This window comes from Garra rufa, chromosome 13, assembly GCF_049309525.1.
Source record: "Garra rufa chromosome 13, GarRuf1.0, whole genome shotgun sequence".
NCBI classification, from domain to species: domain Eukaryota; kingdom Metazoa; phylum Chordata; class Actinopteri; order Cypriniformes; family Cyprinidae; genus Garra; species Garra rufa.
In genome coordinates, this window is record NC_133373.1 from 33,371,934 (window position 1) to 33,399,297 (window position 27,364).

The 27,364-nt window shown below is 41.3% G+C and overlaps 1 protein-coding gene across 1 annotated transcript in view; it reads left to right on the forward strand.

The window, feature by feature from the left end:
• Positions 1 to 1,279: 1,279 nt before the first annotated feature.
• The window catches only part of aig1 (androgen-induced 1 (H. sapiens)), an 82,157-nt gene continuing 56,072 nt past the window's right edge, over positions 1,280 to 27,364 (forward strand). The window contains exons 1-2 of the mRNA XM_073816798.1: positions 1,280 to 1,516; positions 8,705 to 8,860. Coding sequence (XP_073672899.1) covers positions 1,376 to 1,516; positions 8,705 to 8,860 — 297 coding nt within the window. The 5' untranslated portion in view covers positions 1,280 to 1,375. The remainder of the gene's footprint in view (positions 1,517 to 8,704; positions 8,861 to 27,364) is intronic.

Consider the following 27,364-nt stretch of genomic DNA (forward strand, 5'->3'; position numbering starts at 1 on the left):
TTCTGGTCTTCTGTCTTATGATCAGATAAAACAAAAATGTAATTGTTTGGCCACAATGATGTAGCCTTCATTTGGAGTAAAAAATGAGAAGCCTTCAACCCTAAGAACACCATCCCCACTGTCAAACATGATGGTGGGAACCTAATGTTTTGGGAGTGTTTTCAGCCGGTGGACCAGGGAACCTAATCTCAGTAAACGTCACCATGAAAAAGGAGCAATACATAAAAATTCTCAACAACAACATCAGGCAGTCTGCAGAGAAACTTGGCCTTGGACACCAGTGGACATTTCAGCATGACAACGACCCAAAACACACAGCAAAAGTGGTGAAGAAATGGTTAGCAGACAAAAACATTAACGTTTTGCAGGGGCCCAGCCAGAGTCCTGACTTAAATCCAATTGAGAATCTGTGGAGGGAGCCAAAGATCAGGGTGATGGCAAGGAGACCCTCCAAGCTGAAAGAGTTGGAGCTCATCGCTAAAGATAAATGGGCAAAAATACCAGTGGAGACATGCAAAAAGCTGGTCAGCAATTATAGGAAGCGTTTGATTGCTGTAATAGCCAAAAAAGACTTTTCTATTGATTATTGAGAAGGGTATGAATAATTGTGGACTTTTTGTTCAAATGTAAATAAAAGATGAGTAATAATTTTTTCCACAATGATGCCTCTTGCACATCGTCGTATTATCTTTTGGGAGAAGCCTGTGTCATTTCTGGTCAAAAAAAAAAAACTTGCTGGTTGAATAAAAGTAATTTAAAGTCAGAATTTGCCAGGAGTATGAATAATTTCAGGCTTGACTGTACATACATACAAAAACTGGACTAATTTAACTTTCCTTTATGGAAACGTTAGTTTTGGTTAGCTAGGAAATTAACTGAATTGAACTGAACTGGTGGAAATTGCTATCATTTTTCTGTCATTCTTTGATATATGAAAATACACAAACCGACTTCCAAAAATAAACCTTCTTTGAGAAATAGTAAACAGACGACAAAATGTGACAACACAATGACCTAGAGACTAAATGTTTCATCTAAACAGTTTGTGCTATATTAGGGCAGTAAACAGATCCGGAAATGATTAGCCTGGTGAGAGACAAATGAAAAGAAAAGAAAAAAAAATCCCATAAAACTCAGTACGATGGTGCTGGTGCTGGTGCAATGAGCATGCGCGGGCACAAAGAACAGTGACACACTAGCCGCTCTGCACAGGCAGCGATGCTTGTTACTATAGCAACAACCTCTCGCGCACATCCGCCGCCTCCACCAACGTCTCGCACGGATCCGCGCGACCCTCTCCTCCTCCCCACCGCACAACAGCATCCCTCTGTCAACAGGATATTTCCTGAGACGGAAATACGACGGGGGAAGGAAAATGGCGCTCATCCCATCACAGATCCTCAGAGTAGCGATACTCCTCTCTTATTTTTCCATCCTCTGCAATTACAAAGCCATAGACATGCCCGCGCATCAAACATACGGCGGTAGCTGGAAGTTTCTTACGTTCATAGATTTGGTAAGTGCATGTGCCTCGTTCCCATGCAGTGCCTGATATATATATATATATATACATACATAGCCTATATTTATATGAGATCTCCATAATGCATTATATAGACAGGCCCCTGTTATATATGCAGGTTCCTACAAAAAGGAGTCCAAACGCCAACACAAATAGTCTTACGTCATATTTACTGAGCATTAAACGTTAATCACATGACGTAATGACTTTTTTAAATCTCTAATGATGATGTCATGCTGTTCATATCTCACATCCTCATTAATAATGAATCTTATACTGAAGGGTTGTGCTGAATTACGAGCAGGAAGGCAAATTAGGGGTGCATTTACAGTTTTTAGAGATAAACTGAAGCATCCTTTTCTTTTGTTCTGGCACCACAAGGGACCGGTCTGTTGGAGTAAATGCAGGTCACACTAGGCGCCAGCAACTGCACGCACGCACATACGCATTGACTGTTATGACAGTCTGTGAGCCAATGACTCATGTTTTCCACATAAACAGCCCATTTTCTCCCCCTTTTTCGAACAGTGATTTTTAATAGCAATAAAAGTTGTTTTGTTACACTTCACATTTACACATCTGTTCCAATGCACTGTTTGCTTTTTTTCTCTCATTCTTGTTTGAGAATAATCTCATATACAGATATGTTCTGCGCAGATGTGTTCGGATTATTGTGGATGGAGATTTTCAAACCTTACGCTGTTTCATAACATTGTTTTCTCTCAGAATCCTTATATTCTAGCGCTGTAGTCACTACACTACAATGAACACATTTATAACTATGGTTCAAAAGTTTGGGCTCAGTAATTTTTTTTTAAATAAAGTACTAGTTTGAATCTGTTATATCTTTATATATATCTATTTATTCCATGAGCACAAAAAAAATTAGACTCGCTTTCACCACAACGGTAGAGACAAGGGAAGTGATTTATTGTTTGCACTGCTTTGTATGATAGTATAATGATTAATTATGACAGCATTTAAAGACCTCTGACACCACTCATAGCGTTGCTATAATGAACCTGGATGATGAGGCTGTGTGAAACTAATATTAGAACAGACGATAAACACATGTCATGTTCAGAGAGGCAGATTATCTCATCTTGGCATGAGAAATGCAAGTGCGTCTGGATCAAATACTTGCACTGACTATCCACAACTGCTCTACTCCATTGAAGCATTGTTACATTTATTAACACTCTAAGTAACTACCATTGTGTTAACTGTGATTTTAGCCATTTATGTTTTCATCAGGCTTCATTAATGATTAAATACAGGGGCTCAGATTTGGCTTTCCGTTCTCACAATAGGACACTTGAGCAGCCTGGCATAGAATTGGTCTCTCAGTGTCATACATAAAGTGCCTGGTCAAGTGTGGCCGAAAGCTTTTAGTGATCTGACAATGAGATACCCGTGGATTAATTAGCAGAGTTTAATTAGCACAGATGCACAGTTTTTTTTTTGAGTGTATCATTACTGTGATGAAAGGCAGCCTATATTTTTGTGGGAGCAGTTGCTATGTTGCAAACGCTTTGCAACTATAATTATAAAATCAGAGTTGGTTTGTTCACGTCTAATACTTTTGCATTTGAATGCATAGAGTCTGAACTAGTACAATTGCGCATTATGAGGTTTATTTTATCACGAATGCTAAATGTTACCTTAATTTTCTAAGTCTTGCGAGCCACTGTTTGTGCGCTATACTGTAGCGGTCTGTTCTTTGATAAGAACTGAGGTTTCCTAGCCCAATTATTATTATTCCCAGCCTCAAACAAGCAATTCACTAAATTTCATGGAGACTTGAGTCTCAGTCCAGGAATCCTTGTGGTTGTTTATAAGCACAAAATAAGACTTTGCATAGCTAATAAATGATTTTATGCCTCTATTAGCTTCATGTCCTTGGCTGTTTTTTAACTCTCAAATGATGTGAGAAAAGGATGAACGTCCATTTTTAGCTCAGCTAAAGCAAAGATCAAAAGCAGTAGTGAGGGTAGAGTAAGAAAAATAGATCATTTTAGGCGGCTGGTAATAGGGATTTAAGACTTTTCCAATAAAAGATTGGTTTTGGACAAATCGAACATTTATATGAAGCCTTAGCAGGGCTTCTCCTGTCTTTAGACACCAGGAAACAAATTTAGGAGCAGAGAGATAATGAGGAATGAAATATTAAAGAGTGCATTAATGGGAGACTTTTTTGCATGTTGGATATCTGTGGAGGAGATATAATAAAGAAACCCTCATAATTCCATAATGTCTTTCCTTCTTAAATTAATGTCAAAGCAATCTCCTAACACTCTCATCACGAATGTTCGCTAATGGAAAATGGGCTAAAAAGAAGACATATTAGCTTAAGACGAGAAATAGGTTGTGGAGGAAAGGTTGTGTATTAAATTATTCCAATGCCGGTGTTCTTGCAGCCTGTCGTGCATTGTAACATTATAAAGCTTGTCAACTGTATCTGTATATTGTTCTGTTTCCTGTGATGTGAGTTTGTTTGCTCTTGGAAAATGATGGCACTTAGAAATACTCATATTCTATTTTGAGACAACCAAAGATGAATGCGTGGCTTTCATCAAGTCTCCCTTCAACTTCCCCTTGTGTTCCTTTTATAAGACAGCTTTGATTTGCATGTCAATGAGAGGTCGTCCAAAAAAAATATTACTTCATTTATTTATAACAAAAATGGACCAAACTACATCTCGGTCAGCTTTGCCTGCTGTTTTCATTTAGGTCTTAAAGGAATTTTTAAACCAACAATGAAAATTTGCAGAAAATGTATTATTAGCCTCAGGCCATCCAAGATGTAGATGAGTTTGTTTCTTCATCAGAATGGATTTGGAGAAATGTACCATTATATCTCTTGCTCACCAATGAATCCTCTGCAGGGAATGGGTGCCGTCAGAATGCGAGTTCAAATAGAGTTCATCATAAACCACAAGTAATCCACACGACCCCAGTTTATTAAATGTATATACTAATTTCTGCCATTCAGCTTTTTGAACTCTGACGGCTAATATATAGATTAAAATATGTGTATATATGTTATATTTGTAAATAAATAAATAAAAAACTGTTAAAAGGTTTGGGATCATATCATAAAAAAATAAATGCAAGCAGCAATTAAGTGGCCAAGCACAATAGAGGTAAAATAATGAGCTAAGCAGGATTGGAGACCACTGTTAAAGACATTTGTCAGTATACAATCCATCTATAACGAGTTTGAAAAAGTACATTTTCGGGAAAATTCCAAATTGCAAAAAATCCTCCCTCGTACAAATTCAAATTTTTGCATTTGACTCGGTATGAGTCAAGGAATCAGAGGGAAAAAATGTTGCTTATGGTTCAAAAGTTATTAGCAAAGTTATTGGCCTGTCGGTGGCGCTACAGAGTTTGACCAGTAGGTGCAAATTTGGCCTATTGGTGGCGCTAGAGAGTTTGAGATAGCGACTCCAAATTTGCTATGGTTAATATTGAGACTATCCTCTATCCGTGTGGTAAATTTCATAATTTTCCCACAAGTGGTTCTATAAGATTCTTAAGATTCATGACAGTACGCTAAAGCGTTTGAAAAATACAGCATTTTACTAATAAATTCAAAATTGTTCATGCTCAAAATGGCTGACATAGGTCAAAATTGGTTATTGTTTAATTCAGTATGCCATTTCGAATCTAACGAGATCAGTCTTATAATTTTGGGTCAAACTGTTCAGAAATTATAAACAAAAATGTCAAATTTGTATATCTTCTGACCAGTAGGTGCAAATTTGGCCTATTGGAGGCACTAGAGAGTTTGAGATAGAGACTCTGAATTTGCTATGGTTAATGATGAGACTGTTCTCTATATGCATGCCAAATTTCATAACCTTCCCACAAGCGGTTCTATAAGATTCATAAGATTCATAACAATACACTAAAGCGTTTGAAAAATACAGCATTTTATTAATAAATTCAGAATTGTTCATGCTCAAAATGGCTGACATAGGTCAAAATTGGTTATTGTTTGATTAAATATGCCATTTCAAATCTAACGAGATAAGTCTTAAAAAATTTGGGTCAAACTGTTCAGAAATTATAAATAAAAATGTCAAATTTGTATATCTTTTGACCAGTAGGTGCAAACTTGGCCTACTGGTGGCGCTAGAGAGTTTGAGTTAGAGACTCCAAATTAACAGTCCTCTATAGGTGTGCTAAATTTCATAACTTTCCCACAAGTGGTTCTATAAGTGTCACGTATCAGTCAGTCTTCACGCAGCTCATCACAGATCACCATCACCTGGATCCAATCACCTGCACACCTGTCCTCAATCATCCTCCTCTCTACAAAAGCCACTCTCCACACACCACTCATTGTCCGGGCTCGTTCCAGAGAAAGCGGACTTCCAGTAACTCTTGGCGAGTATCACTATCGAGATTACTTACCCAATTGTACTTACCTTATCTCTGTCTCGTTCCAGTCTTCCAAGCGCCAGTCCTCTGTGTCTTCTCAGTATCCTGTCATTAGCGGTGTGTGGCCGTAAGCTGACTTCCGCGTCAGCGGAGGGTGGTGGATCCACGAACACTCTGAACCCCTCTGGCTTTCGTTCTTGGAATCCTCCAGTCTCGCCACCTAAAACGGAAAGGACCTGTTACTCTCTTCACGTTACCATCCAGCTCAGTATTCGTCACTTCAAGTCTTGCTCACCTTCACGAACTTACCATTCACCTCCGGCACTGCTGCTTGTATAAATAAAACACCATTTGTATAACACTTACCTTCTTGTCCCGTCTGCTTCATAACAGAAGCCCGGACCAAAGAACAGTCAGCAGCATGTGCAACCACGATCCAGAGCCCAGTCAGCAGCTATCTACCTTCAGCACGGAGCGCCAGCCAGAGCCCGCCGCAGCCGCAGCGCCAGGATCCATCGCATTTAAAGCGACAGAGGACGTCGCGACTGACCAGGTGTGTGAGCCGGCTAGCGTCACCGTGGGAGTACTCGTGGAGATCGAGGGCTTGGAGGAAAGCCCCGCCCACACTCCTAACCCTGAGGGTGAGCTGAAACTGCGCTGTGGAGGATACTTTGAGGAATTACTGGAGATATTTGAAGCAGATTTGATTGATTGGTTTGGAGAAATAATTTCCTACTGTCCTGATTCCCCGCTGGTTCCGCCCAGCCGTCCTGAGTCCCCGCTGGTTCCGCCCAGCCGTCCTGAGTCCCCGCTGGTTCCGCCCAGCCGTCCAGAATCTCCGCCAGTCTCATCCAGTCTTCCAGAGTCTCCGATGGTTCCGCCCAGTCATCCAGAGTCTTCCCCGGTCTCGTCCAGTTCTCCAGAATCTCCGCTGGTTCCGTCAAATGCTCCAAGTTCTCCGAAGTTCCCACCCAGCCTCCCTCTCCCGCCTCCACGCAAGCCAGCCAGTCCTCCAGCCCTGTCTCCGCTGCCGCCCGTCTGTCCCACAGCTCACCCTCAGGCTGCGCCACCTAGGAGTGTGGTGCCATCGTGGGACATCCAGGCTCCAGCTGCGCCAAGGCGGATCATTCCCCAGTCCCTGCCTACATCCTCCGAGTCCTGGACTCCACCTCGGTCCTCCGACCCTTCGGCTCCGTCTTGGCTCCTGGCTCCCTCATCTCCACCGTGGCCCGTCATCCCACCAGCTCCTCCGGGCTCCCTCGTCTCTCCGGCTCCGCCTTGGTCAGTCGTTGACCATCCGTCGCCTAAGGACTCCACTCCTCCGGCTTCACCTCGTCATTCCGTCCCTCCGGCTCCGTCAGGCTCCTCCTTCCCTCCAGCTCCGCCTATGTCCTCTGTCGCTCCGGTGTCACTGCGGTCTTCCGGAGCCCCAGCTCTGCCTCGGTCCCCTGAGCCTGCTGCGTCACCTTGGCCCTCCAGACCTGCGGTGTCACCCTGGCTCTCCGTCTGCTCGGCTGCTCCTGGCTCATCTTCCCCAGAGGCTTCGTCTCCGTCGCTCGTCCCCAGGGTGTCGTGGACCCTCCTCCCTCCCTCGACTCCGCCCTGGGGTGTCATCCTGGCTGGGCTCTGGACCATCATCCGGCTCCTCCTACTCCTGACTGCACTCTGGCTCCTCCCTCCTTCCACTCCACCCTGGCCTCACGTCCCTGATCATATGTCCATCTCCAGTTCGTCACCTGCTCCTCACCCGCCTCCTGAACCCCCACCCTCCCTCCGCTGGTGTATCCATTTCGGCGCGAGGACGCGCCGTTCCGGGAGGGGGGCCATATGTCACGTATCAGTCAGTCTTCACGCAGCTCATCACAGATCACCATCACCTGGATCCAATCACCTGCACACCTGTCCTCAATCATCCTCCTCTCTACAAAAGCCACTCTCCACACACCACTCATTGTCCGGGCTCGTTCCAGAGAAAGCGGACTTCCAGTAACTCTTGGCGAGTATCACTATCGAGATTACTTACCCAATTGTACTTACCTTATCTCTGTCTCGTTCCAGTCTTCCAAGCGCCAGTCCTCTGTGTCTTCTCAGTATCCTGTCATTAGCGGTGTGTGGCCGTAAGCTGACTTCCGCGTCAGCGGAGGGTGGTGGATCCACGAACACTCTGAACCCCTCTGGCTTTCGTTCTTGGAATCCTCCAGTCTCGCCACCTAAAACGGAAAGGACCTGTTACTCTCTTCACGTTACCATCCAGCTCAGTATTCGTCACTTCAAGTCTTGCTCACCTTCACGAACTTACCATTCACCTCCGGCACTGCTGCTTGTATAAATAAAACACCATTTGTATAACACTTACCTTCTTGTCCCGTCTGCTTCATAACAATAAGATTCTTAAGATTCATGACAGTACGCTAAAGTGTTTGAAAAATACAGCATTTTACTACAAAATTTGAACTGGCTGACATAGGAAAACTTCAAATTTCATAACTTTATTGTAAGCAGTTTTATGGGCTGCCATAGGCTTCCAGAGCGGAAGAAGAAAAAAAAGAAGGAAGAAGAACAATAAGAAAACTAACGGATACCTTCGGTGCTTGGGCAATAATTATATTGTGCAATATTCTTACAATATAAATCTTTTATTTGTTTTTTACTATGTCTTTGTCACAATGTAAAAGTCAAAATGTCACAATATTGTTCTTAGAAGCTGCATTTACAAATCTAAGACATGTGTCCCATTTCTTCAGGGTATACTACATTACCTTTTTCTAACCACTATGTTATGATTCCCCATGTCAGGTCATTCAGGCGGTGTTCTTTGGAGTGTGTGTCCTGACTGACCTCTCAAGCCTTTTGACAAAAGGCAGTGCCAGTATGGAGCAAGAGAGACAGCTGAGGAAGCTGATTGGCTTAAGAGACTGGATGATGGCTGTTCTGGCCTTTCCCGTTGGTGCGGTATGTATAAACCACCAATCAGATTTCTTGTTTTGCATATGTACACTAACTGACTGAGATCTATAAAAGTACTCTTTATTTTTGTTAGCTGGATATACATCTGGAGTCTGTGAGCAGTGCTGCTTGCTCAATGAGGATATGTTGATATTCAGATAACATCAGTGCTTAGAATCAACATTAAAAAATTGGATAGAATTTGAATAAAAACACCAATATGGCCTATTTTCAAATTGAAATAATGCAGTGATCCAGATTATCACAGTGCATAGAAAACTAGTGTTTAAAGTAAAGTTCGGAAAGGTTTCAGATTTTATATAAGCCTTCACCATGCAAACATTGCATTTTTTGTATATGGAAAATCAGCAAAAGTTATTGGCTTTTGGCGGTGACTTATGGTGCGGTTAGTTTAAAGTGTGTGAACCTACTGTAAACTCTCTGAGCCATCAAGTTCCATTGTTAATGTGTGGGAAAGAAAAAAAAACAGTACAGTAACGGAACATGAATGCAATACTTTGTCTTAAGCTGCCCTTCCACCTCCCACACGTCACTGACATTAAAATGTCTGAAACCACAGAAAAACAGAGGCGACTATTCAAAACTTGTTTCAAGCAATCATTCAGTTGATCTACGAAAAGAGGTTTGTGAATAGAACATATTTGTAGGGGGTGCCAAAGATAAAATACTGCTTGCTGCATATGCCTGACCAATGGTTCAATATTTTTGCACTTTGCGGGTTTGTACTTTTGTGGACATCTATCAGTAGTGTACAGTATATTGGGGTTGGTTAAGTTTTTTAATGTTTTTGTGAAGAATGTGAAGTCTACACTTAACAAGGCTAAATTTATTGGATCAAATTATTACAATTTTAAGTAACTGTTTTCTATTTTAATATATTTTAAAATGTAATCTATTCCTGTCACGGCAAAGCTGAACTTTCAGTAGTCCAGTCTTCAGTGTCACATGATCTTTCAGAAATCATTCTAATATGCTGATTTGTACGGTGGCAGAGAGAGTTCAATGTGCTGCAACTGAAGAAAACACATGCAAATAGAAAAAGCATGAGCAAATTAAGAAAATATCTTCATGAGTTGTGCTGATGTGCTGAACATACTCACAGCACAACCAAATACAGAAACGTGCTGCAAATACACTTGTTGTCACAATTCACCTGTCACTTCTTGTCTTTTGCCTTGCACTGTTTGTCATTTGGTTTCTCCCTCTGTCTTCCCCCGTCTGTTTGTGATCAGTTGGTTTAGTCCTTGTTTAGTCATTATCTGTATCACCTGTCTTTGATTATTAGTCATCTGTGTCACCTGTGTTCTATCATTAGGTACCCTTTATAAGTCGTTTGCCCTTTTGTGTCATTGTGTCGTCTTAATGTTAGTTTGCTGGTGTTTGTTCGGATTCTCTGTCTATCATTTGGAAATAAATACGTTCTTTGGATACTCCTGGCTATTGGACTTTCACTAGAGCTCTGTGTCACCCAGCAACCCTGACAGAAGATGACACCAAATATTAAAGATGGCTGAGGACAGGCTATGGGGACTACGGCAGAGTGGTCGGGCATTGGAGAGGTATGTGGAGGAGTTCATTGAGCTTTCCCATCAGGTGAGCTGGCCCGACGCCTGTATCAGCATTGTGTTTCTGTTGGGGCTGGACCAAAACATGATTCGCTGCGATCTTCCTACCTGTCAATTCCCCTTGATCGAGCTAGTCAATCTCATTCTGTTTTTGAATGGGTCTGATTTCGAAGTTGAAGAAATTGATCAAATCAGTCCGATTAAGTCTTATCATCCAGCCCCCTCAGAAGCACAACACATCGCGTCAGCTCACCCAACGCCAAGAACCTCCACATACCCCACCAATGGTCCCGGCCACCTGCCAACCCAGAGACACCCCAAGATGTCCAGCCTTCCTGAGCCTCCGCTGGTTCCGCCCAGCCTTCCTGATCCTCCGCTGGTCTTGTCCAGCCTTCCTGAGCCTCCGCTGGTTCCGCCCAGCATTCCTGATCCTCCACTGGTCCCGTCCAGCCTGCCTGAACCTCCACTGGTTCCGCCCAGCCTTCCTGATCCTCCGCTGGTCCTGTCCAGCCTACCTGAGCCTCCGCTGGTTCCGCCCAGCCTTCCTGATCCTCCGCTGGTCCTGTCCAGCCTTCCTGAAACCCCGCTGGTCCAGTCCAGCCTTCAAGAGCGCCCTCCAGTGACCGCGCCGCCAGAGCGCCCTCCAGTGACCGCGCCGCCAGAGTGCCCTCCAGTGACCGCGCCGCCAGAGCGCCCTCCAGTGACCGCGCCGCCAGAGCGCCCTCCAGTGACCGCGCCGCCAGAGCGCCCTCCAGTGACCGCGCCGCCAGAGCGCCCTCCAGTGACCGCGCCGCCAGAGCGCCCTCCAGTGACAGCGCCGCCAGAGCGTCCTCCAGAGCCCGCTCCTCAAGAGCGCCGTCCAGAGCCCGCTCCTCAAGAGCGCCGTCCAGAGCCCGCTCCTCAAGAGCGCCGTCCAGAGCCCGCTCCTCAAGAGCGCCGTCCAGAGCCTCAGCTGGTCCCGTCCGGCCGTCCAGAGCCTCAGCTGGTCCCGTCCGGCCGTCCAGAGCCTCAGCTGGTCCCGTCCTGCCGTCCAGAGCCTCAGCTGATCCCGTCCTGCCGTCCAGAGTCTCAGCTGATCCCGGCCAGCCTTCCAGAGCCTCCCCCCTATGAACTGCTGAATTTCCCAAAGAAAATTTTGGGGGGGGGCTATATACCCCGAGTCCACGTGGCCTGGCCGAGGACCGAGGCCAGGGCCACGGGGACTGCTCAGCCACGGCCACCTAAACTGCCAGTCCGGCCATGGCCTCCTGACCCACCATGGCCACCTGAACTGCCTGTCTGGCCGTGGCCTTCTGACCCACCATGGCCACCCGAACTACCTGTCCGGCCATGGCCTCCTGACCCACCATGGCCACCTGAACTGCCTGTCTGGCCGTGGCCTCCTGACCCACCATGGCCACCCGAACTACCTGTCCGGCCATGGCCGCCTGACCCGCCATGGCCGCTCGAACTGCCTGTCCGGCCGTGGCCGCCTGACCCGCCATGGCCGCTCGAACTGCCTGTCCGGCCATGGCCGCCTGACCCGCCATGGCTTCCTGTTCCGCCCTGGAGGCCTTCCCAACTCAGCAAGGTCCTGCTCCGTAACAGCCTCCAGGGCGCCCGCCCCCCCTCCCCGGTGTTTCCATCACGGCGCGAGACGCGCCTACCGGGAGGGGGAGGTACTGTCACAATTCACCTGTCACTTCTTGTCTTTTGCCTTGCACTGTTTGTCATTTGGTTTCTCCCTCTGTCTTCCCCCGTCTGTTTGTGATCAGTTGGTTTAGTCCTTGTTTAGTCATTATCTGTATCACCTGTCTTTGATTATTAGTCATCTGTGTCACCTGTGTTCTATCATTAGTTACCCTTTATAAGTCGTTTGCCCTTTTGTGTCATGGTGTCGTCTTAATGTTAGTTTGCTGGTGTTTGTTCGGATTCTCTGTCTATCATTTGGAAATAAATACGTTCTTTGGATACTCCTGGCTATTGGACTTTCACTAGAGCTCTGTGTCACCCAGCAACCCTGACACTTGTTGCGGTTCCCTTAAATATTTCTGACCTGGTCTGTATTTGCAGCTTGATTCTGTATTTGGTTGTGTTGCAATTACTTGCAAGAGGCTTCTGTATTTGGTTGTGAGTATTTGCAGCGCGTTTCTGTTATTGGAGCATGTTTCTGTATTTGGTTGTGTTGTGAGTATATGCAGCACTTTCCTGTATTTGCAGCGCATTTCTGTATGGTTGTGTTGTGAGTGTTTGGAGTGCTATTCTGTATTTAGTTGTGTTGTAAGTACTTTCGTTTTTGTATTTGGTTGTGTTGTGAGTATATGCAGCGCTTTTAAGTGGGTTTTTGTATTTGGTTGTTTTGTGAGTATTTGCAGCACGTTTCTGTATTTGGTTGTGCTGTGAGTATTTGCAGCACATTTTTGTATTTAGTTGTTTTGTGAGTATTTGCAGTACGTTTCTGTATTTGGCTGTGTTGTGAGTATTTGCAGCACTTTTCTGTATTTGCAGTGGGTTTGTATTTGGTTGTTTTGTGAGTATTTGCAGCCCACTTGTTTATTTGGTTGTGTTGTGAGTATTTGCAGCACATTTCTGTATTTGATAATGTTGTGAGTATTTGCAGCGAGTTTCTGTATTTGGTTGTGTTGTGAGTATTTGCAGCACTTTTCTGTATTTGCAGTGGGTTTGCATTTAGTTGTTTTGTGAGTATTTGCAGTGAGTTTCTGTATTTGGTTGTGTTGTGAGTATTTGCAGCGAGTTTCTGTATTTGGTTGTGTTGTGAGTATTTGCAGCGTGTTTCTGTATTTGGTTGTGTTGTGAGTATTTGCAGCGTGTTTCTGTATTTGGTTGTGTTGTGAGTATTTGCAGCGTGTTTCTGTATTTGGTTGTGTTGTGAGTATTTGCAGCACTTTTCTGTATTTGCAGTGGGTTTGCATTTAGTTGTTTTGTGAGTATTTGCAGTGAGTTTCTGTATTTGGTTGTGTTGTGAGTATTTGCAGCGTGTTTCTGTATTTGGTTGTGTTGTGAGTATTTGCAGCGTGTTTCTGTATTTGGTTGTGTTGTGAGTATTTGCAGCACTTTTCTGTATTTGCAGTGGGTTTGCATTTAGTTGTTTTGTGAGTATTTGCAGTGAGTTTCTGTATTTGGTTGTGTTGTGAGTATTTGCAGCGTGTTTCTGTATTTGGTTGTGTTGTGAGTATTTGCAGCGTGTTTCTGTATTTGGTTATGTTGTGAGTATTTGCAGCGTGTTTCTGTATTTGGTTGTGTTGTGAGTATTTGCAGCGTGTTTCTGTATTTGGTTGTGTTGTGAGTATTTGCAGCGTGTTTCTGTATTTGGTTGTGTTGTGAGTATTTGCAGCACTTTTCTGTATTTGCAGTGGGTTTGCATTTAGTTGTTTTGTGAGTATTTGCAGTGAGTTTCTGTATTTGGTTGTGTTGTGAGTATTTGCAGCGTGTTTCTGTATTTGGTTGTGTTGTGAGTATTTGCAGCGTGTTTCTGTATTTGGTTGTGTTGTGAGTATTTGCAGCGTGTTTCTGTATTTGGTTATGTTGTGAGTATTTGCAGCGTGTTTCTGTATTTGGTTGTGTTGTGAGTATTTGCAGCACTTTTCTGTATTTGCAGTGGGTTTGCATTTAGTTGTTTTGTGAGTATTTGCAGTGAGTTTCTGTATTTGGTTGTGTTGTGAGTATTTGCAGCGTGTTTCTGTATTTGGTTGTGTTGTGAGTATTTGCAGCATGTTTCTGTATTTGGTTATGTTGTGAGTATTTGCAGCGTGTTTCTGTATTTGGTTGTGTTGTGAGTATTTGCAGCACGTTTCTGTATTTGGTTGTGCTGTGAGTATTTGCAGCACATTTTTGTATTTAGTTGTTTTGTGAGTATTTGCAGTACGTTTCTGTATTTGGCTGTGTTGTGAGTATTTGCAGCACTTTTCTGTATTTGCAGTGGGTTTGTATTTGGTTGTGTTGTGAGTATTTGCAGCACATTTCTGTATTTGATAATGTTGTGAGTATTTGCAGCGAGTTTCTGTATTTGCAGTGGGTTTGCATTTAGTTGTTTTGTGAGTATTTGCAGTGAGTTTCTGTATTTGGTTGTGTTGTGAGTATTTGCAGCGAGTTTCTGTATTTGGTTGTGTTGTGAGTATTTGCAGCACTTTTCTGTATTTGCAGTGGGTTTGCATTTAGTTGTTTTGTGAGTATTTGCAGTGAGTTTCTGTATTTGGTTGTGTTGTGAGTATTTGCAGCGAGTTTCTGTATTTGGTTGTGTTGTGAGTATTTGCAGCGTGTTTCTGTATTTGGTTGTGTTGTGAGTATTTGCAGCGTGTTTCTGTATTTGGTTGTGTTGTGAGTATTTGCAACGAGTTTCTGTATTTGGTTGTGTTGTGAGTATTTGCAGCACTTTTCTGTATTTGCAGTGGGTTTGCATTTAGTTGTTTTGTGAGTATTTGCAGTGAGTTTCTGTATTTGGTTGTGTTGTGAGTATTTGCAGCATGTTTCTGTATTTGGTTGTGTTGTGAGTATTTGCAGCGTGTTTCTGTATTTGGTTATGTTGTGAGTATTTGCAGCGTGTTTCTGTATTTGGTTGTGTTGTGAGTATTTGCAGCACTTTTCTGTATTTGCAGTGGGTTTGCATTTAGTTGTTTTGTGAGTATTTGCAGTGAGTTTCTGTATTTGGTTGTGTTGTGAGTATTTGCAGCGTGTTTCTGTATTTGGTTGTGTCGTGAGTATTTGCAGCGTGTTTCTGTATTTGGTTATGTTGTGAGTATTTGCAGCGTGTTTCTGTATTTGGTTGTGTTGTGAGTATTTGCAGCACTTTTCTGTATTTGCAGTGGGTTTGCATTTAGTTGTTTTGTGAGTATTTGCAGTGAGTTTCTGTATTTGGTTGTGTTGTGAGTATTTGCAGCGTGTTTCTGTATTTGGTTATGTTGTGAGTATTTGCAGCGTGTTTCTGTATTTGGTTGTGTTGTGAGTATTTGCAGCACTTTTCTGTATTTGCAGTGGGTTTGCATTTAGTTGTTTTGTGAGTATTTGCAGTGAGTTTCTGTATTTGGTTGTGTTGTGAGTATTTGCAGCGAGTTTCTGTATTTGGTTGTGTTGTGAGTATTTGCAGCGTGTTTCTGTATTTGGTTGTGTTGTGAGTATTTGCAGCGTGTTTCTGTATTTGGTTGTGTTGTGAGTATTTGCAGCGTGTTTCTGTATTTGGTTGTGTTGTGAGTATTTGCAACGAGTTTCTGTATTTGGTTGTGTTGTGAGTATTTGCAGCACTTTTCTGTATTTGCAGTGGGTTTGCATTTAGTTGTTTTGTGAGTATTTGCAGTGAGTTTCTGTATTTGGTTGTGTTGTGAGTATTTGCAGCGTGTTTCTGTATTTGGTTGTGTTGTGAGTATTTGCAGCGTGTTTCTGTATTTGGTTATGTTGTGAGTATTTGCAGCGTGTTTCTGTATTTGGTTGTGTTGTGAGTATTTGCAGCACTTTTCTGTATTTGCAGTGGGTTTGCATTTAGTTGTTTTGTGAGTATTTGCAGTGAGTTTCTGTATTTGGTTGTGTTGTGAGTATTTGCAGCATGTTTCTGTATTTGGTTGTGTTGTGAGTATTTGCAGCGTGTTTCTGTATTTGGTTATGTTGTGAGTATTTGCAGCGTGTTTCTGTATTTGGTTGTGTTGTGAGTATTTGCAGCACTTTTCTGTATTTGCAGTGGGTTTGCATTTAGTTGTTTTGTGAGTATTTGCAGTGAGTTTCTGTATTTGGTTGTGTTGTGAGTATTTGCAGCGTGTTTCTGTATTTGGTTATGTTGTGAGTATTTGCAGCGTGTTTCTGTATTTGGTTGTGTTGTGAGTATTTGCAGCACTTTTCTGTATTTGCAGTGGGTTTGCATTTAGTTGTTTTGTGAGTATTTGCAGTGAGTTTCTGTATTTGGTTGTGTTGTGAGTATTTGCAGCGAGTTTCTGTATTTGGTTGTGTTGTGAGTATTTGCAGCGTGTTTCTGTATTTGGTTGTGTTGTGAGTATTTGCAGCGTGTTTCTGTATTTGGTTGTGTTGTGAGTATTTGCAGCGAGTTTCTGTATTTGGTTGTGTTGTGAGTATTTGCAGCGTGTTTCTGTATTTGGTTGTGTTGTGAGTATTTGCAGCGAGTTTCTGTATTTGGTTGTGTTGTGAGTATTTGCAGCGTGTTTCTGTATTTGGTTGTGTTGTGAGTATTTGCAGCGTGTTTCTGTATTTGGTTGTGTTGTGAGTATTTGCAGCGTGTTTCTGTATTTGGTTGTGTTGTGAGTATTTGCAGCGTGTTTCTGTATTTGGTTGTGTTGTGAGTATTCGCAGCAAGTTTCTGTATTTGGCTGTGTTATGAGTATTCGCAGTGCATCTTTGTATTTAGTTGTGTTGTGAGTATTTGCAGCATGTTTCTGTATTTGGTTGTGTTGTGAGTATTTGCAGCACTTTTCTGTATTTGCAGTGGGTTTGTATTTAGTTGTTTTGTGAGTATTTGCAGCAAGTTTCTGTATTTGGTTGTGTTTTGAGTATTTGCAGCGAGTTTCTATATTTGGTTGTGTTGTGAGTATTTGCAGCAATTTTCTGTATTTGGTTGTGTTGTGAGTATTTGCAGTGAGTTTCTGAATTTGGTTGTGTTCTGAGTATTCGCAGCGAGTTTCTGTATTTGGTTATGTTGTGAGTATTTGCAGCAAGTTTCTGTATTTGGTTGTGTTGTGAGTATTCGCAGCGCATCTTTGTATTTAGTTGTGTTGTGAGTATTTGCAGCACATTTTTGTATTTAGTTATGTTGTGAGTATTTGCAGTGTGTTTTTGCATTAAGTTTTTTTTTGTATTTGCACCATGTTTCTGTATTTGGTTGTGTTGTGAGTATTTGCAGCGCATTTTTGTATTTGTTTTGTGAGTATTTGCAGCGCATTTTTGTATTTAGTTTTGTGAGTATTTGCAGCAAGTTTTTGTATTTGGTTGTTTTGTGAGTATGTGCGGTGCGTTTCTGTATTTGGTTGTGTTGTGAGTATTCCCAGCGCATTTTTGTATTTAGTTGTGTTGTGAGTATTGTTTTGCGGTGCTCAATTTCCTACACCTTCTTCAACAGTATTTGCAGCACGTTTCTGTATTTAGTTGTGTTGTGAGTATTTGCAGCACATTTTTGAATTTGTTTTGTGAGTATTTGCAGCACGTTTCTGTATTTAGTTGTTTTGTGAGTATTTGCAGCAGGTTTTGTATTTGGTTGTTTTGTGAGTATGTGCGGTGCGTTTCTGTTTTTGGTTGTGTTGTGAGTATTCCCAGCGCATTTTTGTATTTAGTTGTGTTGTGAGTATTTGCAGTGCATTTTTGTATTTGTTTTGTGAGTATTTGCAGAGTGTTTTTGTATTTAGTTGTTCTGTGAGTATTTGCAGCAAGTTTTTGTATTTGGTTGTTTTGTGAGTATTTGCAGTTTGTTTCTGTATTTTGTCCCGCTGTGAGTATTTGCAGCCTGATGAAGGTGTTTTCTTAATTTGCAAGTGTTTTTTCTATTTGCAGGCTTTGCTCTGCCACTGTAGATTTGCCACTCAAGAAACATTATTATTATCAATGTCAAAAACACAAAATAATTTTGTGGAAACCATGATGTTTTATTTCAGGAATAGAAAGTTCAAAAATTTATTTGAAATAGAAATCTTTTTGTACAATTATAAATGTCTTTACTGTCACTTTTGATCAGTTGAATGTATCTATATTGTGCAATCCAGTTTAAACGGTTGCTGTCAAGTCAAGTCACCTTTATTTATATAGCGCTTGTAACAATACAGATTGTGTCAAAGCAACTGCACAGTATTTAAACAGAACAATAGTGTGTAAGTAACACATTATTGAAGATAATAAATTTTAGTTAAAGGCAGTTCATCAATGAATTCAGTGATATCATCGTCAGTTCAGTTCAAATAGTAAACGATATCGCTGGAAAGTGTCCCCAACTAAGCAAGCCAGAGGCGACAGCGGCAAGGAACCAAAACTCCACAGGTGACAGAAATTGATAAAAAAACCTTGGGAGAAACCAGGCTCAGTCGGGGGACCAGTTCTCCTCTGGCCAGACGGAACCAGCAGTTTGTACCAATGTCTAATTGTAGAGAACTCATCAGGTTCCTGTGGTGTAGTACCGATGGCTATCTAGGTTGGCGAGGTCTTCATTGATGATCGGTCTCTGGAGCTCATCTGGTTGACATCCATGGCTATTGAAGTCATCTCCAGGTGGTGATCCATGATCTAAGCTGGGTACGGACTGGATCCGGGGGACTGCAGTGACCATCTGATCCAGATACAGGCTGGGTCTGGTGGCTACGGTGACCTCGGAATGAAACAGACTAATATTAGCGTAGATGCCATTCGAGTGCATCAGATGTAATGTGAGGTGTTTTCGGTTCCGGTTGACCTAATTAATGCAGCCTAACAATCTTTTAACGGATTTGAATTATAGGAATGTGTTAATGTTTTATGTGTAAGCCAGGTTAAAGAGATGTGTCTTTAATCTAGATTTAAACTGACAGAGTGTGTCTGCCTCCCGAACAGTGTTAGGTAGATTGTTCCAGAGTTTAGGCACTAGATAAGAAAATGATCTGCCGCCGGCAGTTGATTTTGATATTCTAGGTATTATCAAATTGCCAGCATTTTGACAACGCAGCAGACGTGAAGGACTATAATGCGATAGGAGCTTGCTCAAGTACTGAGGAGCTAAACCATTGAGGGCTTTATAAGTAATTAGCAAGATTTTAAAATCTATACAATATTTTATAGGGAGCCAATGCAATGCTGACAGAACCGGGCTAATATGCTCATACTTTCTAGTTCTAGTAAGAACTCTAGCTGCTGCATTTTGGACCAGCTGGAGTTTGTTTATTAAGCGTGCAGAACAACCACCCAATAAAGCATTACAATAATCTATCCTTGAGGTCATGAACGCATGAATTAATGTTTCAGCATTTGACATTGATAGCATTGGTCGTAATTTCGATATATTTTTAAGATGGAAAAATGCCGTTTTGCAAATGCTAGAAATGTGGCTTTCAAAGGAGAGATTGCTATTGAATAGGATGCCTAGGTTCCTAACTGATGACGACGAATTTACAGAGCAGCCATCTAGTATTAGACTGTGTTTTAGGTCATTACTTGTCGAGGTTTTAGGTCCAATAATTAACACCTCTGTTTTTTCAGGATTTAACAGTAAGAAGTTATTCACCATCCAGTTTTTAATATCAGCTATGCATTCTGTTAGTTTTTCGAATTGATATGTTTTGCCGGGCTGCGAAGAAATATAGAGCTGAGTATCATCAGCGTAACAATGAAAGCTAACACCATGTTTCCTTATGATATCTCCCAAGGGTAACATGTAAAGCGTAAAAAGTAATGGCCCTAGTACTGAGCCTTGAGGTACTCCATACTGCACTTGCGATTTAAATGATACCTCTTCATTTATTGCCACAAACTGATGACGGTCTGATAAGTACGATTCGAACCAAGCCAGTGCACTACCATTAATGCCTACATAATTTTCAATCTATTTAAAAGAATGTTGTGGTCAATAGTATCAAATGCAGCGCTAAGATCCAGTAGCACTAATAGAGAGATGCAACCACGATCGGTTGACAAGAGCAGGTCATTTGTTACTCTAATTAGAGCAGTCTCAGTACTATGATATGGTCTAAAACCTGACTGGAAATCCTCACAGATACCATTTTTCTCTAAGAAGGAGCATAAGTGTGAGGATACTACCTTTTCTAGTATCTTTGACAGAAAAGGGAGATTCGAAATTGGTCTGTAGTTAATAAGTTCATTGGGGTCAAGTTGTGTTTTTTTAATGAGTGGCTTAATAACAGCCAGTTTGAAGGTTTTGGGAACATATCCTAATGATAGTGACGAATTAATAATATTCAGAAGAGGATCTATGACTTCTGGAAGTACCTCCTTTAGTAGCTTTGATGGAATAGGGTCTAACATGCATGTTGTAGGTTTAGATGATTTAACAATTTTATACAATTCTTCCTCTCCTATAATAGAGAATGAGTGGAATTGTTCCTCAGGAGATCTACAACGCATTATCTGATGCGATACTGTAGCGGGCGACTGTATGGTTACAATTTTATCTCTAATAGTGTCTATCTTGGAGGTAAAGTACTTCATAAAGTCATTACTGCTGTGCTGTTGGGAAATGTCTGCACCTGTTTCTGCTATATTTTTCGTTAATTTAACCACAGTATTGAACAAATACCTAGGGTTATGTTTGTTTTCTTCTAAGAGAGACGAAAAGTAATCCGATCTGGCAGTTTTTAATGCTTTTCTATAAGATGAGTTGCATTCACGCCAAGCAGTACGAAAAACCTCTAGTTTTGTTTTCCTCCAGCTGCGCTCCATTTTTCGTGCTTTTCTCTTTAGGGCGCGAGTGTGATCGTTATACCACGGTGTTACACTGTTTTTCTTAATCTTTTTTAAGCGCACTGGAGCAACTGTATCTAAAGTGCTAGAAAAGAGTGATTCCATAGTTTCTATTACATCATCAAGTTTTTCTGAGCTATTTGGATATGCTGAGGAATTCAGATAAATCAGGAAGATTACTTACAAAGCAGTCTTTTGTAGTAGAAGTGATGGTTCTACCGTACTTGTAGCAAGGAGTTGAATTTACAGTTTTAGATATCTGGAGTATACAAGAGACTAGATAATGATCTGAGATATCATCGCTTTGCTGCAGAATTTCAACACCATTAACATCAATTCCATGTGACAGTATTAAATCTAGAGTATGATTTCGGCAATGAGTAGGACCTGACACGTGTTGTCTAACCCCAATAGAGTTCAAAATATCTATAAATGCTGTTCCTAATGCATCTTTTTCATTATCAACATGGATGTTAAAATCACCCACTATTAAGACTTTATCTGCGGCCAACACCAACTCGGATAGAAAATCAGCAAATTCTTTAATAAAGTCTGTATGGTGCCCTGGTGGCCTGTAAACTGTAGCTAGTACAAACGTCACGGCGGATTTATCATTAGCACTAGTTTCTTTGGATAATGCTATATGAAGCACCATTACTTCAAACGAGTTATATTTGAAGCCCTTTCTCTGAGAGACATTGAGAATATTGCTATAAATAGTAGAAACACCTCCCCCTTTACCTTTTAGACGCGGTTCATGTTTATAACAGTAATCTTGGGGGGTGGACTCGTTTAAAATAATGTAATCGTCTGGTTTTAGCCAGGTTTCTGTCAAACAGAGCACATCTAGCTTATGATCAGTGATCATATCATTTACAAAAAGTGCTTTCGTAGAAAGGGACCTGATATTCAATAAGCCAAGCTTTATCAATTGTTTCTCTGTATTATATATATTTTTTATTTGTTGAACATCAATTAAATTGTTAGTCTTGATTTGATTCAGCCGTTTTTTATATTTTCTTGCTCGGGGAACAGACACAGTCTCTATAGTGTGATATCTAGGTGAAATGGTCTCTATGTGCTGAGAATTAACTGATTTCTGTGATGTGAGGTGGCTAGCAGACGGTCGGTTTAGCCAGTCTGTCTGCTTCCTGACCTGGGCCCTAGTTAGTCAAGTGCAAACGCTAAGACTATGTGCCATATTTCTAGATAGGAGAGATGCTCCACATCCGGAGGGATGAAGACCATCTCTTTTCAACAGGTCAGGTCTGCCCCAGAAACTCGTCCAATTGTCTATGAAACCTATGTTATTTCGCGGGCACCACTTTGACATCCAGCCATTGAGTGACCACAGTCTACTGTGTATCTCGTCACCACGGTAAGCAGGGAGGGGACCAGAGCATATTACAGTGTCTGACATCGTACTTGCAAGTTCACACACCTCTTTAACATTATTTTTAGTGATCTCCGACTGGCGAAGTCGAACATCTTTAGTGCCGACGTGAATAACAATCTTACTGAATTTACGTTTAGCATTAGCCAGCACTTTTAAATTTGCCAAGATGTCAGGCGCTCTGGCTCCCGGTAAACACTGGACTGTGTTGGCTGGAGTCTCTATTTTCACGTTCCGTACAATAGAATCGCCAATTACTAGAGCACTTTCATCAGGTTTCTCAGTGGGTGCGTCACTGAGTGGGGAGAACCTGTTTGATGTTCTGATCGGAACGGAAGAGCGGTGTTTTGACCCGCGACTATGCCGTCTCACAGTCACCCAGTTGCCCTGCTGCACGGGCGTTGTTACCGGAACCGAACAATGTACAGGGCTTTCTGAGCTAGTCGCATCCAAAACCGTATCTAAGGCCCTCACATTCTTACTATCCTCTATTAAAGTTTGGATGCGTGATTCTAGTTCTGAAATCTTCTCTGTCAGCCTGACTATATTCCTGCATTTATCACATGTATAAGGCTCACTGCTGACAGAGATAGATAAGCTATACATGTGGCAAGCAGTGCAGACTACAATTGTAGGAGAAGAAGCCATTACTCACCGTGATTGTGGAATGTTTCCAACTTACCAACTGTTGTTGTTCGAATTCCTGAAAAAACGGAACGGAACTGGCTAAAGGAGTACTAACGATATCAAACACGAGAGAAGTTAAAACCGTGAATGGAGTGCGAGTAGAAAGTTAACTGGCTAATGGAATGCTAACGTACTGCACTCGTGATTATAGAATAAGGCGAACGATCAAATTAGTCAGATTAGTTTGATGGATAAGCCAGGAATCAAGTTAAGCTATATCTATCAATTTAAAACGGCAGAATTAACAATAAGATAGAGAATCAAAAAAAAAAAAAAAAAAAAAAAATCGAAGCTGCAGGGAGCAACAAACACAGACCACTCTGCAGCAAGGCAAGGCAAACAGGAAGCAGGGAAAACAGCGAAACAGCGACACCCCTGTGTCTTGTTATTGTAGGGTAGAATAAACACTAGCTGCCTTTAGATCGGCAATTAGACCATCAAAAATCAGAATAGTCTGATTCTTTAAAAACTACAATAGGTAAACTGATGGGAAAGGCATGGGCCTGCAGGTCTGGTCAAACATCATCTGTATTCTCATAACACATACCGCTATATCAGGCCACATTCACACATGCTGCTTTGCATAAGGGGACTACAGACACCAATACGCATTGTCTTAAGCGTACAGTCTATTTGTTTTGCAAATGCCTAGTCATCTATCTGGCACTGCCACAAAACCAGCTATGCAATAAAATCCTGTCCTGTGAGATGAAGAAGGAAACACTATGTTGTTTCTGTTTTGTGCGAGTGTGTCCGTGATGACCATCAGATAATTGCATGGAAAATATTTAAATTTTGATCACAAATGTCTTGCTTTGTCTACGGCTGGCTAAAGAGCTTTTAATATTGCATGGCACAATGTTAGTAGGGAGTTTAAGATGTCAAACGTCAGTGTCAAAGTGACTTAAACCTTAAGTGGAAAGAAAATTGACTCTGCTCATTTCATTTTAATGAAGGAGACACATGCATTCCACTTACATGGAAGGAATCACTAATAATAAAACCTTTCTCTTAATGGATAAATATTAAATAAAGCAAAGAGTAAAAAGCTAAATTAATTCTATAGTGCGCAAATAAACTGAAGGTCAAAAGTTTAGAATATAAAAATTTTTAATGTTTTTTTATGTTTTTGTCATGGATATTACAATGATTTCTGAAGAATCATGTTACACTGAAGACTGAAGTAATGGCTGCTAAAGGGAAAAAAAATATTTTAAAATATATTTAAAAAGAAAACAGCTATTTTAAATTGTAATAATATTTCACTATATTACTGTTTTTAATCTATTACTGATATAAGAAAATGCAGTCTTGGTGAGCATAAGGAACTTCTTTCGAAAACATTTATAAAATCTTAATAATGTTAAACTTTTGCCCAGTAGTGTATCTGATGACCAGGCCTAGACTGAATGTTTTTTCCACATCTTCCTTAGTGTTTTTGGGGATTCTGCAAAACATATTTAAAAATGAATAACAATGAATCAATATTAAATACAGTGCTGTATAATATTTCATTTTAAATTTGCATAAAGATACTTACAGCTCTGACCATTGCATCATTCTGTGGGTATTTGTAGAACTTGCGATTGCATTCTCAGCGGGACTTAACGAGATGGCAGACAGAGGAGGCTTCCTTGTTAGCTTGTAAAAAACTTAGCAGCCAGACAGCCATGATACAAACACAAAATAGATGCTTGACTTGGCCCTGGCCCTCAGTCTTAAAGCTGGGCATGAGGCTCGGCTTACAGCCATAACAATGAGCATCATTAGTGCTGACGTTAATATTGGGAAACAGGCTCTGCTGTGTTTGAGTGATATGCATACTTTGTTAGCCTTAGCCCAGGTCATTTCCTGGCACCTATTAGTGGTGTATGTGTCTCGCTGATATTCACTGCACCATCTGCTTAAAGGAACAGTTCACTCAAAAATAAAACTTTGCTAAAAATTTACTCAACTCCATGCCAACTCAGATGTAGATGAAGGAACAGATTTGGAAAAATTTAGCAGGACATCACTCACCTATAAGTCCTCTGCAGTGAATGGGTGCCGTCAGAATGAGAGTTTAAACAGGTGATAAAAACATCACAAGTAATCCACACGACTCCAGCCCATCAATTATGGTCCTTCCTCCTGTGAAAAAGTCCATCCCCTGTTGTTTTATCATATCAAAATCCATCAATATATTTGTTTAGAACTATTTTGGACTGTTTTCGCTTGTAAATTGGAGAAGAAGAAAAAATCACTGAGGAAAGCAATATTATGGATAGAGGACAATATTTTGATGGATTTGTTTCTTACAAACATGCAGCTTTTCACTTCCCAAGATGTTTATTGATGGACTGGAGTCTTATGGATTACTTGTGGATTATTGTGTCTTTATCAGCTATTTGGACTCACATTCTGATGGCACCCATTCACTGCGGAAGATCCATTGGTGAGCAAGTGATATAAAGCTAAATTTCTTCAAATTTCACAAACTCATCTTGGGTGAGTACATTTTCAGCAAATATTTATTTTTGGGTGAGTTATTTCTTTAACAACCTTAGTCTAGATAACTATTTGCGATACAATCCAGTGTGTTTATGATGATACATTAAAATAACATGATAACACATACCAGTTTACAATATTAAGCTGCATAATGAACTGTTTTTTTGTACTGGAAGCAGATAACATTGGAAGGCTTGCACATTGAAATTACAAATGGCTGCATCTGCTCTTATGTTAAAATAAGGTGGAAACAGTATGTCAGGCCTAGGGATGGAGTCTCCAGCAAGCTTGGCTGGATAATAGAGAAGGTTTAAAGTTTGTTATGTGGTGTATCCACAGTGCCCAATGAGAGTATGTGGAACGGGCAAATCCAAATAAACCACCTGTCCGGCAGTCAACTTTTTTAACTCGTGCTTTTAAGATGAAGGCAGACGTTTGCTTGAAATATGCTTCAAAAGCACAACAGTTCCCTTTCACAAGGTCTATCCTCATAGTGCCGCCCGTTTATTTGGATATGGCGACCATCATCCAAGCTCTTACTGGAAACAAGAATCCTGCAAAATAATCGGAGACACCCAAACCAAACAGAAATCTGTCACACCCATAAATGAGGCCCATTAATGCAAATACGTTTGAGCAGTTCAGGATTACAGCACGGGAAGTGAAATTCCTCCTCGGAGAGCCTGGGACTTCAAACGCTCTTTCACGAGGCCTGCATGCCCCACACCAACGTGCCTGTTTTTTTTTTTTTTTCACAGAGTGTGTGATGTCCTCATCATCTTAACACTGTCCTTTTTCACAGAAGGCATCTGTAGCTCCAAGTAAGTGTTGGATAAAAGCAAGAAAAAAAGAAGTCAGCTCTCAGGGATTAATTATGGTATGCTGATATGAAAATATGAGCTCTGCGTGTTGGTTCGCTGTGCTCATGGCTGGTTTTAGTGCTTGTCGTGGTTATGCGCAGAGATTGTGTCCTGTAGATGAGGGAATCAAAGAGGATATTAGACAAGTTAGACTTTTCTGCATAATGAGATGTGCCGACATGAGGCAGTCTGCCGGAAGACCTGCTGGGAATCTGGGGGTGAGGAATGGGCTCAATTTAAAGTCATTGCGGGGAGTAAGAGGTCTTAAAAAGTTATGAAGTTCTCTGAAGATAAAATGTAGTTGCAGTCTCCTCATTTTAGCTCATTCCATAATTGAGATGGCTGGCACCTGATAACATACAAGAGTCATTTACTATTCTAATACTTGTTCTGTGCTGAATCATAAAATGTTAACTATGGGAAAGAGCTTTAAAGTCCCCATGAATGTTATGAATATGTTACCCTTATGGTTATCTATGAGCTAGTATGCTCCAAAACAAAGACAAAATTTGCATTTACAAGATATAAGCATTCAAATGTACAGTCTCTAACTTCCGCCAATATGGATCAACGATTTTGATGACATCACCCTGCACTTCAGCTTCTCATCAAACTTTCTGTCCAATCAAATGCTCTCTAGAATCCAAAATGTCCCGCCCCCTCAATTATAAACAGAAGCTGTGGCTGAAATCAGTCACTTTTACAAAATTTGTATTTTCTGTACAGTGAATGGCACGTGGTACACTATATAGGGGATAGGGAACGGTTCAGAAAGTGTAAATATGCTTTCAATTGAGTTGAAAGAGAGCGGTTCATATGTGTGAATCAGCACAGACCACAAAATGTCGAACCCATTTGAATTCTACACAGAATGTTGTATTTTATAGCGATATGGAAGAGATTGTGGCTGTCATACTATGTCAAACGCAGCTTTACTGAGCTCAACGGCTCTGGCCCAGTCTGTGATTTAAATGAAATGCTATTTGCTATTTTAAAAAGGCGGGACTGCTTGGTTTGTCCCGCCCTGTCTTCCTGTTTCAATTGAAATTACGTCAACACAGAATAACGCTGCGTGTTTCAAAGCACTTTAGTGTACCTTAAAGCATATATGACAACAATGTACAAA